The sequence below is a fragment of the Rhea pennata genome, chromosome 4 (assembly GCF_028389875.1).
Source record: "Rhea pennata isolate bPtePen1 chromosome 4, bPtePen1.pri, whole genome shotgun sequence".
Lineage (NCBI taxonomy): Eukaryota > Metazoa > Chordata > Aves > Rheiformes > Rheidae > Rhea > Rhea pennata.
The window spans coordinates 49,113,107-49,130,136 of NC_084666.1; the positions used below are offsets into that span (position 1 = coordinate 49,113,107).

Here is a 17,030-nt window from a genome sequence, read left to right on the forward strand (position 1 = left end):
AACTATTCAAAATAAAACAAAACAGATAGTGGGGTTTGTGCAATATTTATGTAGCTCATTGTTCAGATGTGACTTTCATTGTTGCCCATCCAGCTGTTTATCTGCAGAGCCCAGGCTAGTCCTATTTCCAACAGTGCCTACAGGGCCAGAGAGGTTCCCTAAGCATTGGAAGCTTTTACAGGTTTATTCCTTGTTGAAGGTGGCTTTGGGTAATACATTAAAAAAAAAAAAAAAAAAAAAAAAAAAAAAAAAAAACACTTATGGAAGTTCCATTTCTTCATAAGCTCAGTCCAGCTTTTCTTTTCTACTACAAGCCTTGAAATAGCAGAAGAATTAACAAGCATTTGTCTTAGTTATGAATCCCTTTTTTTCCACAAAGAAGATACTTTCCTCATGTCTGTCAATTCACATCTTAAGCAACTATAACAGTAAATCAAATACAAAGTGAACAGTTTAAATAAAATCTTTATTTGCTTAATTATTTACAAAGGCAATGACTTGGCAAATTGAAAAGTATGATTTGCACCTTCTCACTAACTTCAGATACAGCAAGTACATAGTCAGCTATAAAATATGCAGCCTAGTGATTAAGGTGCAATATTTATATCACACTAGTACTGCAAAAAGCACTTAAGATGAGTTCACCATAGCAACCAGAAACTAAACATTTACTCTGTAAATGGCAACAATGTTGAAAAATAAATCGCAGATTTCACTTAAAGTATCAGTGCACTATTTTTTTTGTCAGATTGCAAACATGCAATACTATTTAAAATCTGTTAATGGGATAAGAAGTACCCCTGCTATTTTGCCACTTTTGCAAAATAGTAATATTTTGATACAAGTGTACTTTCTCTTGGTCTGAAATTTAATGCTAGTAACTCCAGTATTAGACTAGCTACTTAATTCTACCAGGGCAAATGTCTTTTCCTCCCTAGGAAGGGGCAGAAAAAACGAACAAACAAAACAAAACAAAAAAAAATCAGCTATTACATTTGAGTTCAGGCTATACCAGAAGCACAGTACAATATCCACACATACACAAACTGATGAATACAAATTGCTACAGAGGCATTGTCAGGATATCCTGCTTTAACAGCTTAAAGAAAGTCTTAAGTAAGTGTTAAAGAGTTTATTGCAACCCAAACCAAGTAGTCAATTTTGTTTTTTATTTCCATTTTGACATCCTTTAGTTTTTCCCCCAATATAGCTTAAGGTCACAACCATTATTCTCACTTTAAAAAGAAGCCAGGTGTAATGTATTCATCCAAAACATGTCTTCCTGGCTGACTATTCTGAACATAGAAGGTTATCAAGAAATTATGAGCTACAAGGACAACAGAAACACCAGCTTAGTGTCCTGGGCATGGGATGTTGTTTTTCCAGATTCTTCACTGATGCTCTGTAATAATTATCTTCCTGAAAAAGGTTTTAGTTAACTGTGTGGGAAAGGGAAGAAAATGGCATGTGTACAGAAGTTACTATTTCTTTCCTTCTCTACTGAGCACTGGGATATGGAAGTTACCATCATAAGAGAACAACCAAAGCTAATACAAGTAATTTTTGCTACTGACTGCGTTTAATGAAGCTTTTGAAATTAAACTTTTCCCATTGCTAGTTATACTTACACTTCCTGTATTAGAAGAGTAAGTTTCCAAATATATCTTTTGTATTAGTAGAAGTCAGTTTAAGTTCAATATACTCATCCTTTTGTGCAGTATAAGTGTGTAGCAGTTTAGCAGTCTAAGGAATTGATTTGTAAATTTATGCAGAAATTCATAGTGTGCGTGTTTTGTTTTCATGAGATACCACAGATACATCCATTCGGAATTAATGTCAGTTAGAGCCATATCCTCTTCCTCTCTGTGCAGTAGCTTTTTCCACATATTCTCAGCTTTCATCAGTAACAGTACACATAAAAGGACATGTGTGGCAAGTTAGAGACTCCTTCACACGTTCAAAGAAAAGGTGAGCTTAACTTTTATCCAAAGCTCTCTCCAACAAGCTGTCCTGTTGTTCAGGTGACGACTCAGTGTCTTGAATAGCAGCAGTGTTATAAATACCATCAACTATAGGGACTGTCGTGGGTGTTGTGAGGGGTGTCACAGTGTGTCCAAACCCCTGGTAATGACCCATGGGTGAAGATGGCATTGAAGAAGCATCAGAAATAGGGTCTTGCGTAGATGAAGACAGTAAACTTGTATGCTCATTTTGTTCATGCTCCTCAGCAAAAAACATTTTCCTTGGCTGGCCCAAAACAGTCCTTCCTAGAATTATGCCAAATGAGAATACCTTTTAATATTTGCAGCAATATACTAAGATTTTTGTAGATATACTGTATAAGACACACATGCTGAATTAAAAAGCTAGCCTTTGTTCTTAAGAGGTTTTACATGGAAATTGTTAGCTTTTATTTATAAAAGAAATTTCACCTGAAAAAAATCCTTTTCTTCTACCAAGAAGACCCAAACTATACTTGGGATTCATCTTTTTTAAAAATAAAGAACTAGGCTCTTCCTTGAGCAGGATTACTGGAAAAAAAACAAAGTACTAGACATGCCATGAAAATTCTCTACAGATGCAGCTGCCGTTAGTTTCAAATAGGATATTATCAAGGTATTAGAGTGATGGCTAGCAGTATAAAATGAAGTAAAAAATACACATGCTGTCAACAGACCATACAAATCTTTATTACTCACCAACATTTCGAACCTGTTCCGATATATCTGCCCTTATATCGGAAATATCCCACATTGCAAGAAAAGAGTCAAAGCATGACCCTTCTTCAGCTTCTTGGACATAAGGTTTATAGGAAAAACTGTAGTGATGAGCAATAGCAGCCAGAAACATCTCAACACAGATGATAAAATCCTGTAACAAGGAGAGAGATGCTAACTAATCATTCACAACTGCAGAAAGTTTCTAGGCTTACCTGACCATCAAAAGACTGATAGAGAGCGACTGTCTCGGGAAAATGGCATCAACTACTTATCCACCAGAGCTCCAATATTCTTGGCAGACCTCAGGCAGCCATATGTACTATATACATATGCAAATCAGTCCTTGCCTGGCAGACTGACTCACAGGAAGTGAAGCTTCAACAAGAAGCAACTCTATGATGAATTAATTCTGAGAAGAACTGCAAGGAGAGCCAAAAGAAATTCTCCATGCTTCCTAGACAACACAAGAATATAGAAAGTGCTGAGTATAAAGCACATGTAAGGTGACTGACTGATGCTTAACCCAACTTATAACAAACCCAGTACTAATCTAGCCTATATTAATCAAGTATGCCAGTATTAGAGTTCTTGAGATCAGCTACAGCATCCTGTACATAGCAATTCCTCTCAAAAAGTAAGTAAGTCTTTTCCTACCTGTAGGCCTGTAGCCACAGCTTCCACACTTTGCCATTCCCAGGTGTGCTTCTCAGAAATAACACCAATTTTCACCAACAATGCAATAAGAACAGCTTGCCTGTAAAGATTATTCGTTATTACTCTAACAGTGGTGTGTAAAAGCCTCCAAACAAGACTGGCAGACAAGTCCCCAGACCATATATAAACAGCAAGAATCTCTGCACCAAGAAGCTTACTGTTTGTATTCAGATTTTAAGAAGAAAACAAAACAATGCAGGCCTAGGAAGAGAAGTCATTCCCCCATGGTCCTAAATACTGTCAGAAAAGTCAACAAAAGAAACTTGTTATCCCAGTTATTAGAACAAGTTGCTTATTAGGATATTACTGCAGCGCACATATTAATGTTCAAGTCAAATGCATCTCCTTACTAGCAGCTGAGTGTGAGCAGTGCTTGAAATATACAGGTAGCAGCTTATTTTGAGAAGTCTTTAAATTGCTATGCAAATGAAATAATTGCAAATGAAGATTCTAAAATGAAGTAAGTTCTTGGGAATCATCTACACACTTGCAAGTCTAAAAGATAATCTCAAGTGAACAAGACTGCTATGTCCAAAACACTGATTTATATCTGGAGTATCCTTTTTCCCCTCACAGCACTTTACTAACATTATGGTAGATTTTTGAGGCATTTAACCTCAGTCACACATGCAGCTTTATTAGTTCTTTTATGATCAATCCTGGAAGAGGAAAAGTAACAAATAATTCACTTACCAGAAAGAAACAAAGACTACCATCTTCACACAAAGGAACTTGCCAACAGGCTGGATAGGGTTCAGTTCTTCACGGAGTACTTTATAAAACAGCACTAGACAATACATAGCAAACTAATGAGAAAAAAAAGAAAAAGAGAAAAGCTTTAAAATCCTTGTTTATTTTGGAGGGAATTGTTTCACAGCATCTCTTCAACTATGAAAAAAAATGTATCGCTGTAAGATGAAAACTTAAAAAGCTGCTTATTTTAGAAAAGATGCTTTGGGTTTAAGGAATCTATGCCCTTCTGTTTGAAGACAGACTTTTATTTGTGTCTGAACTTGTATTTGTGAAATGTATCATATGTGATACATTTACATACATATGTGAAACAGAGGTGATCTATCCACACAGTAAAACAAAGCACAGGAAGCTACTGTGAAATGTTTTCATCATTAAGTGAATCTCTAGGAAAAAAAGGCACACAAAACACATACTCATTCAAGGCTTCTGTTGAAATGTCCAAAGGTTTTCTCTTCATGAGAAATGAATATTTCTCTTTATGAGAAATGAATATGCAATGAATGAAGTCTTCACTGGAAATTTGAACAAGTTCACCTTTTACAGACCAAACCAAACTGATAACTGATCTCCTTTTCACACATTCCTTGCCTGTTACAGCTCAAGTAATCACGCCAACCAGTGGGATACACTGGAGCATACTTTGTTGCTGGAATTGCTGTCACAACAGGAAAAAATTGCAGCTCTTTCCGTAACAGTGACCCATCAAACACAGTGGTGACAGTAGCAGGAAAACACTGTTCTCAGATGGGACTTCATGCTGTTTTCACAAATGCTGCTGTTGTCAAGAAAACTAAAGAAAACTAAAATACTAAAGAGTAAGGAGCCAGAGTTGCTGCTCTCTCTTCTTGCAAAGACTCATCTGTAATATGCTCTAGATGAAATGAAGAAATCATTCCTCTGCTTTCCCAGCAAGCCATCAAATCCCTGGTCTCCAGATTGATACCTTCATGTCTAGGGCTGACATTTTACATTTTCCCTGTCACCTGGCTGCTAAGCCAACCTTTTGGTTTTTGCAGTCAGACACTTCCATGCTAGAAGAACTTCTCTGCTCTAGAACACACATGCTTGAAGTTTGTTATGGTTAATTTCAATTTTAAAAGCTAAAATGTCAGATAAGAGCTAAGCTTATTTCTAAAAATCCAAATATAAGCTAAACAAACAAATAAAAGCTTGTAATTATGCAGTTTTTTCCCTTCAAAGACAAAGCACAAGAGAGGCTAGAATTTCAGTGCCTCTTGCACTGCTTCCATTTCTCAGACTCTTGCTATCACTAGCCTTGTAACACAGTATTTTTAACATAACTACCCTGCTGATTCATTATGTGATTGGGAGGAAGCTAACAGGGTAAGTGAAGTCACCTATCCTACAGAGGAGCAAGCCTGCAGCTCTCACATGCCTGGGCCATTCCCCCCATCATGGAGTTTAGGGCAGAGAGGTGGGACACTACAATTTTTGGAGCTTAATAGTAAAAGCAACACTTTTTAGGATATTGAGAATATTATAGAATGTTTTCCTAGCATTCTATGCATGTAGTATTTAACATAAAAACTTTACTTGCAGTGGGAAGTCTACTACTCATAAGAATTACTCGATACTAACACAATTACTCTAAATACTTCATGCAAGAAAACATTTGCGTAATACTAATATAATTACTTAAAAGAACAGAAAGATGTACTTGATACTCACTAGCTGTGACATGTTGTTAAGTATAACCAAATAAGTCCAAGCATTGTTGAAGCTGAAGTTTCCTTCATCATATACTCCGACTAGCTCACAAATCCTGAAAGAATTTTTAGAATTAATCGCGATGTAGTAGGTGATCAACTGTTAGATCAACATCAACCAACTGTTAGAATCCAAAAATCTATTCCCGTACTCAAATATCAGCACTGGGAATCTGCACAGGAATTAGTCTTCAACAATATATGGAATAGCAAGTTTATATTGTATTTTCTACAGAGAAAATAGTGTTTGAATATCATGACATATACAGGCAAGTTATTTTGATTTTTAGCACAGAAAATAAGAGCAAAGATACAGAGCTAACATATCTTACGTAGAACAGATTCAGCAATTAAACATAAATTGTTTTGGTTTAATCTGTTACCAGTATTTTTTGAGAATGGCAGATTTTCACAGTCCCACAGAATTAACAGTTAATAACTATCAATACAAAGTTTATAAACTTAAACTTTCAGCATCAACATACATAATTGCTTGCTATTCCTCTACAGCAATGGTAGATTAGATGGCACGATGGCACACAGCCAAGCCTACTACACGAAAAGCTTAATAAATTTAAATAGCTTATGTAAAATTTGACTTTAAAAATTCCCAACTGCTAAAACCAAAGGGAAAGAGAGACAAGAAGAGAGAGATGACTCTGAAGTGAAGCAATCAGTGCTATAAAAATCTTTCCTACATAAACACTACTTTAATCTTCCCCCGCTTCTTTCAGCAGCGGGCATTAAATATTTATTATTCCAATTCTGCAAGTAATCATTTCCTATAGAGAAATCAAAGAAATCACAGGCCAATGCAAATTGCTCAGACTTGTTTAGAATGCAACACAATAAAAAAGCTGTTCTTTTAAACTGCATTGATTTAATACAAAGGACATGGAAATTCTTTCCAGTGTAACTCAAAATTACATCCTGAAAACTAGTATTAATTATTGATGAGCATACTTACAAAGCAATAATGGTAGTAAATGGTCTGACAACAGTGTACTGCAAAACACCCAGTTTACATCTAAACAACAGAACTCTGCAAGAGAAACGGAATTCATTGTATGAAAATTTAAAAGAAAATTTACTTATGGAAGTTTCCTGTCCTAAGTAGTTAAACTAAACTAGATTTTTGTTTCCTAGGAGATTAAATTGAAATTACTTTAACTTCATGCACCACAGTACATAGCACGTGTGCATGCAATGGAACAGGCCTAGACTATATAGAAATACATAAATGAAATAATTCAGTGATTCATTTATTTCAGCCATGGAAAAATTCTGTCTCTGTTAAATAACGAGAAAGTAATTATCAGTTCTTTAAGAGGTTTAAGAACAACTTATATTCAGAATTTGTCTTTTATGTTTTTAAATTTTAAATCTAAAATCTCCTAATAGAGAAGAAAATACATGTTACACTGCTCATCAGATTAAGCATGCAGAAATACAAACATTTCATAGGTATATGGCTTTTCTTCCTTCAGCTATGGAAGTAGAAGCAATGGGGTATATGGTATCAGTGAATCTATATTTTTAGCAAACATTCTAGGATAACAAAGGAAGCAAATTCAATGAAATCTTTTCCTAGTATTTTTCAAAAATAAGCAAATGTCCTTCAGCACTACCTGAGTTAATTCAGGTTATTAACTTAAGTGTGATTTCTAGGATGTTACACAGCAAGGTGAAAACATTCAGGTGAAAACATTCACAGCTACTTACAGTAGGGGTTCACAGATGATAACAAGGTGCATGCAAACCATAAACTGACTGCCAAGCAGCCACAGTTATGCTACTAAATACAAAACAAACTTTTTTATATGATGACATCTTTAAATTTTAAGCTATGTAATCAGATACTCACTCTCCCATAGCCCATGATGGACAACAACACAGGGGAGGCAGATGTCTCTGCTGATCTTTGGCTTCTATTATTAATACCAAGTTTGGATACCGGTTGGTTAGATAATTTGAAAGAAAAACCATAAAATTATAGATGACATAAGCTTCATAGCATTCTCGACAGGTATCCACATATATTGCAATGTTGGGGTATTTCAAAGCTATCCACTGTAAAAAGACAGATAAACAAAAAGTTACATGCAGGTAAGGTAAAACTGATTCCAGTGACAACACTGGCTGGCTATACTAGCAAGCAGTACTTCATTAGACAAGAGGTACTAATTAAACAGGACTTGAAGTATTTGTTTAGTAAACGTGTGATGTTACAGCTAACAAATACCGTATTGTAAAAATACAAGTAGAACTTCAGATTGCATCTCCGGCTCCCTCAAATGAAAACATTCTTAAAGCACATCACAAGAAGTGTTTTGTCCTTGTGACCATACAATTCAGCCTTTAATTTAAAAGTTACTAAGGAGATGGTTGCCTACACATGACCTAGTCTAATTAGGAAGGCGCAAAAGAAAACTGTTTGTTCAAATTGATATATTCACTGCCAATATGGATTTGTGAACTAGGTTTTTAGTCCTTCAGTACAAAGTCAATTTCTTTTCATATCTAACATGTAAGCTTTGGTTCTGGCATGTCCGCAAGCTGTGTAAGACAGCAGCAGATTAGCCTTAAAGTGGAATTCAGTCATCATCACCCTACGCTAGAATTTCAGATAGAAAACTTTTTTTTTTACTTGTTTCGCAAAACTGTGATTATAGATCAGCTGTCAGAGCTTTCAGATTCAGTTTTATTTCCAAGAATCACACTGCTGTTGCACTGTCCTATGCAGTTTGTGCTACTTTTCTTTTTTGTTTTTAATAAAGGTAGGGACTCTGAGTTTACTATGTTTTTCTCAACTGCAGTACAGTGAATATAGTACCCTCTCTAATCTACTCATCAGACCTACAGGAAAATGCTTCACATCCTCATCTCAGCTAAGAAGACACCTGCTGCAATTCTTTGGAAGATGTGATATTGACTCCAATAAACTGAGATTATACCACTTGAATCCTAAAAGAGAACAGTATTTTCAGCTCAGAATGTGTGTTCTAAGAAGACGCAACATATGAAATAAAAGCCATAAAATCCAAGAGATAAGGAAGCATTTTCTTATTATCTGTCAGAAATGCTCCTGAACACGAGACTACAGCTCACTTAACTACAGGGAATTTTTCTTCCAAAGTCTGTGCTTGAAATTGCAGTATCAACCTGAATGTATCAACCTGTGGGAAACAGTTTATATTTCCCACAGGAAACAGATAAGACTGCTTTCCTCCCCACTCTCCTGAGGAGTTTTAGTTACTCTAAATCCCAGTCTTTCAAAAAAGGGAGAACATACATATAGGTGACACTTTGTAAATGCTCAAGAGATTGCAGAGAGGATGAGAAACCAAAGGAAATGTTCCTGGAAAGTTTTTCTTTACGGGAGAAAGAAGTATTTAGGATGTGAAGAGGTGATGACTGCGTAAACCACATCCTGTACAATTCACAGATTTAGTATGTTGCTTAACTTTTTAGCTAAAATCCTCTCTGCATGAAGCAGCAGGTGACATTTACACAAACAAGATCTAGTACTACTAATAGAGGCTGACACAAAGATATTTGGAAGAGGACTTTTTGTGCGATCTTATCCTTTGTCCCTCAAGCAATAAAAAAAAAATAAGTAAAACATTAACACTCTGCCTAACTCAAGTAAGGCACCAAGACTTGAGACTGCATTTGGATCTTCTAAGGCTTCTTATTGAGCTCTCACTGAAGTTGGAAGGACCAAAATGAGGTACCTGTTGCCCTTTACACATCTGTCATAAGGGTTATTCAAGAATAGACAGGGTACAGTTAAGATGGGGTCACAAAAATGATCCCACAAGCTCCAGAATCAGATCATAATATTGTTAAAACTATATATCTGATGTACTCTATAAGCAAGAGCACATTGAATTTTCTAGAACTATGCCTTCCCAGGCAGCATTTTTTCTACAAATCATGACATCAGTTTCTCTCACCCCCCCAAAGCAAACAAGAATCATTTTATTGATCTGTTAACAGTTCAGAGAACACTTACACTGTCTAAACTGTAGATCGGCACCATCCATAGAATCCTGTTATGATAACAAAAGAACATTTAGTATTATTGAAAGTATTTTTTAGTCCAAATTAAATTTAATATTTGCAGTACAGGTAAAACACGACATGCTACCTTATTATTGGTTTCTGTAATTCAGGTTGAGTGTAATGAACTAAGTGTTGTAGTATTCCCCAGAGAGATATTGGTATAGTCATCAGTAAAAATATCCCAGCGATAAACCATGCCTTGGTATGAATTCCAACCTTACAAGGAAAAAAAAAAAAGCAAGATCAAAATTTCAGTATTAATACTTTAAAGTGTTGGTAGTAGTGCAAGGGAAATAAAACTTCATTCACAGTAAAAAATTGAAAGATTAAGATGGGCATTAAATATATACCCCAAAATTACATTTAATTTTTCTAATTGCTCTTTTTGAATATATAAACTTTTGTCATTCATTAATCTGGTTTAGAGTACATTACTTAAGGCAAAATATGAGTAGTCTTGCAAAACCAAAATAAGAACACCACCACCAAATAATGTTATAGAAAATCACATCAGTGCTCACTCTTTACAGGATTTCTTCACTTTAGGTCTGGAACTTTTCTTGATTTAGTGCTTCATTATAAAGTTTCTGACAGCATCTAAATTTAAAGTATCTTTAGTTTTAAAATCAAGTTCCAACTAGTAATGAATATCAACTAGTTTCAATTAGCAATTTGAAATACACATTTACATACATACATGTGTGTTTGCATGTGTACACACATGCCTATTAAAACCTAAGTGATTCCGAATTCAAATGCTTTCAAAAAAGATCTGTATTAGTAATCTCCAAGCACCAGAAAGCAAGAAACATGAAAGACTGTTTTTAAAGCAGATAGGAGAAACATCTCTCAACTAAAAAAAAAAAAAAAAAACACTCCTACTGTACATAAGCATCTCATACTTCTATTGCTTTCCAGTTCAAAGATCTCAAAGTCTGAGTAATTTCCCTGCCAGTAAAAGATTTAATTATTTTGAAACATCAGATAATGCTAAACATATGAAGGCATCAGAACAGGGCACACCAGTTACAAAACAGGATAAAATACACTGAATACAGACTTTACTGTTCAAGGCATAAAACTATGCTGGGAGAAACTTAATATCTGGTGGAATGAGCCCATATTAAATAGGATAATGTATATTTCAAGGTTAAGATCTTTACTTTCCATTAGTTAAGTAATACTGCCACGTTTGCATAATTCATATGCTAATACCATGTTGTGCTACAGTACCATCACATGAAACAGAAGCTTCCCTATTATTTCAATTCTGCCAGAACACACAGAATTACCTGGAACATTAAGTTACGACTAATAACACTCATTATTCAAATGAGTCAATGTCAACTTAAGTTTTGAAACTTAAGTAGCATGTAGGAGTGACAGCGCTCCTCCAGGCATGCTCTTCACAGCAAACTTGCATCACTTCTTGAATTGCTTTCAACATACAGTTAAGAACTTAGAGTTATTGAACCAGGAGAAAGAAATCCTGCTATTTTGTTCTATCCTGCCATCCTGCTCAGTTTTGCTCCGTTTGTGCCTAAATAGCGTCTTAAATACCAACATTTGCATCACAAAACTGTTTTTCAGTTCCTCTTTCCCAGCCACCTGCCTTGTCTGGATTTTAAGCGGACAAAGCCTCAAGCTCAGTGCAAGCCGCGCGCAACCCGCGCGAACGCCTCGCAGCTTCTGCCCGCGAGTCCTGCGAAATAACTCCGGGGGGGAGGCGAAAGCTCCCGCTCGACACCTCCCCGCAGCAGCAAGGCGAGGCCCGCCGGGGCCAGGGCGGCACTGCCGCAGCCCCCGCCGAGCGCGGCCCGGGCACGCGGGCGGCCGTTGGGCTGCTGTGACCGCGCCCCAAACCGCCGCCGCCGGGGGGCGCGGGGGGGGGGAGGGGGGAGGGGGGGGAGGGGAGGGCCGCGCCCCCGCCCCGCTCCCCCGCTCACCTCCAGCTTCTGCAGCTCCCACACGCAGAGCGGCACCACCACCAGCAGCCCCACGATGTAAAGCAGCACCACGAGCGGCCGGATCCACCGCCGCCAGTTCCCGCAGGTGCACGGCATCTTCCCGGCGGCCGCGCCCGCCGGCAGGCGCCTCAGCGGCTCGGCGCCGGGCCCGGCAGCCCCAGCGCGGCGTGCATCGCCGCCGCCGCCGCCGCCGCCGCCGTCCGCCCGCCCGCCCCGGCGCTGCCTCCGCCTCCCATCTGCCGCCGCCCCCGGGCCGCCGCGGGGCTCCCCTCGCGCCCCGGCTACCGCGCGCCCACTGCCTCCCCAACGACACTTCCGCCTCGCGGCGCTTCCGGCGCCGGCGCCACCGCCACCACCATCGCCGCAGCGCCGGCCGCCGCCGCCGCCGATTGGCTTCTCGCCCTGCCCATCGGGGTTGCCCCGCCCACCGGGGGGGTGAGCGGGAGCCCGCGGGCCCGCGCCGTAGCAATGGCTAGTAACCGAGTGGCCGCCCCCCCTCCACCGAAGGATGGTCTCTTCCACCTGTCCTTTCTCCCCCCACCCCCCGTAGCGTAGCGCAGTGGTCTCGCCCACAGGTGTCACCGCCCGCGCGCGCGTGGGGCGGCGGTTGGCCGCGGCGTCCGTTATGTCAGTTGGGCGAGCGGCTGGTGGCGCGCTGAGGTGCCCCTCACGCGGCAGGCGCGCTTTAGCTCGGTAGCTTGGCGATCGAGCCTTGGTTCTTCCCGGGCCGTGCCTTGCTGAAGTTGGAGAGCCCCTCTCTTTTCGTCTTTTCCAGCAAAAGTGATGAGTAAAGTATCACTCAGGGAAGAAAGCGGTGATTTTTCCTGACGTACCATAGCATGCTTGCTGCCTACGCAGTAGTGGATATATGTCACAGCTGAGAAGCACGGAAATACTGGGTTGTGCCAAATCATGTGGACGCTAGGGAGAGCTGCAGCAAACGGAATTTAAGTTAGGAAGTGTACGGGTAGGCAGAAATTGCAGGAATTAAAATTACGCAGAGGCGCCTATTGTAAATTCACAGCCAGACGAAGTCTCTCTAAAAGAGGTTCTGTGACAAAAAGCTCCCTGGATACTCCACTGAGCATGGGACAAAGTGAGCAAGCTGGTGCAAACGGTACACCAGTGATGCCAAGAATGAGTGAGAGGCTTGTGCCGTGAAGAATCCAGTGCACATATGAATAACGCAAAGTGTCTGTAAAGTTTCAAGTGTTTGAAGGACATTTACGTTTTCTCTGTACTACTTCAAAAGCTATGTATAAAAACTGTTACTGTCAGTTAACTCCATGTTAGTGACAAAACACAAAACTTCAGCTGCTGAACTAAGTTAGGGCTGTTGCTGATATTCAGCTGAATATCCAAGGAACTGCAACCATAAATGCTTGGAGGGAGACAAATGCAGACTTTTGTTTGACAGAAGTGTCGAAGAAGTGTATGCTGAAAGAAACCACATGGAGCAAAAGGTACTAAGTAACAGTAGCTGGGATCTATATCTCTTTGGGTAAATTCCTGAGCTTGTTTTCCCCTCTGCATCTCAATTGCTTGCCCATGTTTTCCAGTTAATAGTGCTGCATACCCTTATTCAAATCCTGAAGCTACACAGATTTTTGAATAGATGCTGCCTTTGTATTGTGGAAATGATGAGTGAAAATGTTTTCATTGGAAGGGAATTTATTTTTCCTACTAAATAAATAACAAAATCCCCAAACTTGTCAGGTTGCTTATCCTAGAACTAACATCAGCAGTGTGGGGCCAGATTCTGGTTTGTGAGCTCTCTTCTCCCCCTCATCAGCTGCATTGATGTAGCATTTGAGGCAGCAGCTCAGCACAGGAGAAGGGTTCAGTCTTTTGGCTACTGTAAGCAGCCTAAACAGCTATTCTTTGTCTCATCCAAGGAAATGACAATTAGGCTGAGTTCAGCCCATGGACCAACAGCTAACTTATGCTGACATAGTCGGAAACTGAGATTGTGATATCAGGCTATTAAATTTTCCTTCCTGTGCTAGGAGACAAAGCAATTTAAGATGTTATTTATATCCTCAATAATTGGTAGGTTCTCTGCAAGTGAGGGCAGAGTTGTGAGGTCCTTTTTTTCCCCCACCTGGATATCTCCTATTTAACTTAATTTAGTGCTTCCTTTCCCGCCATTATCCAGAGTTTAGAACAGTGATCTGAATTATGCATCTCAGCAACTGCCTTGACTGTAGAGGAATTTAATACATAAGTAAAAAGTCGGAGACTACAATTGCTGTTTCTACCATCCAGTCAATGAGTTAACTATCAATTTAGTTTTAAAGTATAAAGTTAAAACACATTTTTAAAGGAACTGAAAGATCATCCATGTGTCACATATAGGAAAATAGAAATTTCGTGGAGGTAAGTAATTTGCTCAAGGTTATGGCAGACTTGTGAATAGAATCTTGTTCACTGATGCTGTTGCTAACAAACAGTACTTCCCATATTGTCTTGAGCAGAAATACAGCATTTCTGTATTGCATTTCTAATCAATGTTTCTATTCTTTACAAGTAACGGTCATTGTTTTGAGCTCATATAGTCTTTTTCTGTCTGCTGGTGTTGTGTGTGCTTTTCTCAGGTTCCAAACTAGGCATCTTCAGCAGAACAAGGCCAGTCTCTTTGTAGTCAGACTTCTTAGAAAGTAAAACTTTATTAAAAAAAGAACAACAAAAAAAAAAATATATAATTGTGTCATATGTTTGCTGGCTGGACCTCCATCTGTAGTAACTTGAATCTCTTAGCCAATTTCAGTGAAATTTGAGTCCAAGGTCAAAATCCCAAACGCCAAACTATATTCCTTTAAGTTTTGTGAAAACTGGTAGAAGGTTTAGCCAAATTAATGCCCCTATCTACCGTACTGAAGGTAAAAAAACCTCACTTTATACATACTGTTTACCACATGCATACTTGCTGGCCAGTCACTGTAGGTTGATATTAATTAATATTTGATTAGAAGAATGTTGGACAAAAAATCCTAATAAATCTTTTCAAGCCTGCTGTCTTTGATTTCATGCAATACCCTAGGGGTAGGATACACTAGGCTGAATCTATGTAAGAAAGGTAATAAGATTATTAAATTAGATACCCTGTTCTGGTGTCTGCTGTTATGTAAAGCCATGTTGCAAATAGATAAGTAAATAAAAATCCTGAAAAAATGTTAAAGAAATCCATTTCTGCAAGTAGATTGTTTTGAATACTTCGAGAGACTTTTTCTAAAAAATAAAGCAGAAATAGATTGTTTTGTTGGAAACTCCATGATGTTTTAACAGTATAGAGAGAAAGCAGTTTTTCCACCAGTTCACATCAGAATATGTGAGCTAGTAATGCTCAGACAACTTTGAAAAATGCCAGCATTATACTAGGCCATGTAAACAGGAATATCTTTCATAGGAAAGATGAAGCAATCATTTGCTTCTACTTAGCATTGCTAAGGCCTTAACTGGAATATTACACATAGCACTTTGATATCCCTGAGAAGCAACCAGAATGACAAGAGATTAAAAATAACTCTTTCAGGAATAACTGAAAGAATTATATTTAGAGAAGACTGAAAGGAAACGTAATAAGTATATAAAATTTGCTGCAAAGATATTTTTCTGTTTTGATATAGATAGGGCAAACATGCTGAAGCTGCAGCAAGAGGAACTGTAACAGTTAAGCACTTGAATAGATTACATGGGAAGTTTCTGTAATCTTCACCTATGAAGGTTCTTCGTGGAAAGTTCTGGCTTTTGGTCAGAAAGAGAGACTCTGTGAAGTTTGTTCTTTTTCTGGGTTTCTAGGAAACACCGTTTGTCAGTACTCTGCTTAATAGAACTGAGGACATGTTCTGTCTTTGTGGTACCAGGCTTCCATTGTGACCAACCAATTCTGCTTCTGAAATAACTTCATAGACCAAAATGATTTTTTAAGATAAATTAATATGAGTTACTAATAATATGGCCCTCAAACTGTAGTTTTATTATGGAGCCGATAGTTATAAATATTCTTGTTCCTTAGTCTTATTTCAGCAACACAGGAGGTACAAATATCCTTCGTGAATTTACAGTTTTTCAGAGTATTGTGCACTGGAAGTGTTGCATGTGTTGTTAGTGAACTAACGCCACTGTGTGGGACTAATGCTGTCTCCAGAACACACGCGAACTCCCTTGTTTTCAGCAAGAGAATACATATGAAATACTAATAAAACCCAAACTGACAGAGTTCATCTTCACTAACTATTAAAGTATCTAATATTAGAGAAAAGAGTAACAAAGCTACTCCCTAGAACTCAGAGATAACAGCTGTACTAGCATCATTCTCCATTACTGGAAAGACTGATGTGAATTACTGTTGATGTCAATCATTATGTACATTCTGCTCTCATGAATTTCAAATTTATTTAAAAGAGAGTTATGTCAAAACATAATAAACTAGGATTATTCCTTAGTATATGGAAGCCTATAAATAATTTACTAAATTAAAATGGAAAAGAAAATAGACTATTTTATAATTGCAATTTGAAAACTACGTTGTATATATTATTCATGAATTATATTTTTATTTATATGCCTACATTTCCTAGGTTTCCTCATTTTTCTCTCTTCATAGCAGGCAAGTAAAGGCCCTAAGTGATAACGAGGCTGTCCATCTTGGCTGCTCAGAATTTCACTGTGGAGTGGACAGTAATGCTTAAACTCAAATTCTCATACAGTGAAAAATCACAGATATCCTCTTTTGAATTATGGTAGTAGTACTATCAGCCTTTTGAGTGTGCATCCATTAGAACACTGCTGATTAGTTTACACTCTACTTTGGTGCTTCCTCACACCAGCAACTTTGCTAGTGCATTTTTATTTCATTTTATTAAAACTTAGTCATAGTTAAAAACACAACTAACAGAAATCCCTGAGTGTTACCAACACTAGAGACTTTTTTCTTTCCATTATCAAATTTCTATCACAGGATTGTCCAGTTCTAAGGAATTGATATTTGTTACGGGAATGCTGCTATGGCATCCCAATTACTTCCTTGCATTTTTGTGGCTGTTGTTCAGCTCCAGAAATATCTATAACCAGCAGTTTGG

The 17,030-nt window shown here is 38.4% G+C and overlaps 2 protein-coding genes across 2 annotated transcripts in view; one reads left to right on the forward strand and one right to left on the reverse strand.

Moving 5' to 3' along the window:
• Positions 1-8,943, forward strand: part of PRMT9 (protein arginine methyltransferase 9) — a 34,295-nt gene extending 25,352 nt beyond the window's left edge. The window contains exon 13 of the mRNA XM_062573880.1: positions 8,734-8,943. Within this exon, the coding sequence (XP_062429864.1) occupies positions 8,734-8,940 (207 nt within the window). The 3' untranslated portion in view covers positions 8,941-8,943. The remainder of the gene's footprint in view (positions 1-8,733) is intronic.
• TMEM184C (transmembrane protein 184C) lies at positions 448-12,112 on the reverse strand. Its single transcript, XM_062573884.1, has 10 exons — positions 11,929-12,112; positions 10,068-10,198; positions 9,933-9,969; positions 7,782-7,987; positions 6,885-6,959; positions 5,880-5,973; positions 4,128-4,240; positions 3,375-3,474; positions 2,700-2,871; positions 448-2,267 (listed from the first exon to the last, which is right to left on the reverse strand). Exons 1-10 carry the CDS (start codon positions 12,043-12,045, stop codon positions 1,975-1,977), a joined length of 1,338 nt encoding a protein of 445 aa, XP_062429868.1. The 5' UTR covers positions 12,046-12,112; the 3' UTR covers positions 448-1,974.
• Between the last annotated feature and the right edge of the window lie 4,918 nt (positions 12,113-17,030).

Coding starts and splice junctions, on each gene's coding strand:
- TMEM184C (XM_062573884.1), bottom strand. CDS start 12,045: ATGCCGTGCACCTGCGGGAACTGGCGGCGGTGGATCCGGCCGCTCGTG. Junction 10,199..11,928: donor GGGAGCTGCAGAAGCTGGAG/GTGAGCGGGGGA, acceptor TTTCCTTGTAAG/GTTGGAATTCATACCAAGGC. Junction 9,970..10,067: donor TTACAGAAACCAATAATAAG/GTAGCATGTCGT, acceptor TTATCATAACAG/GATTCTATGGATGGTGCCGA.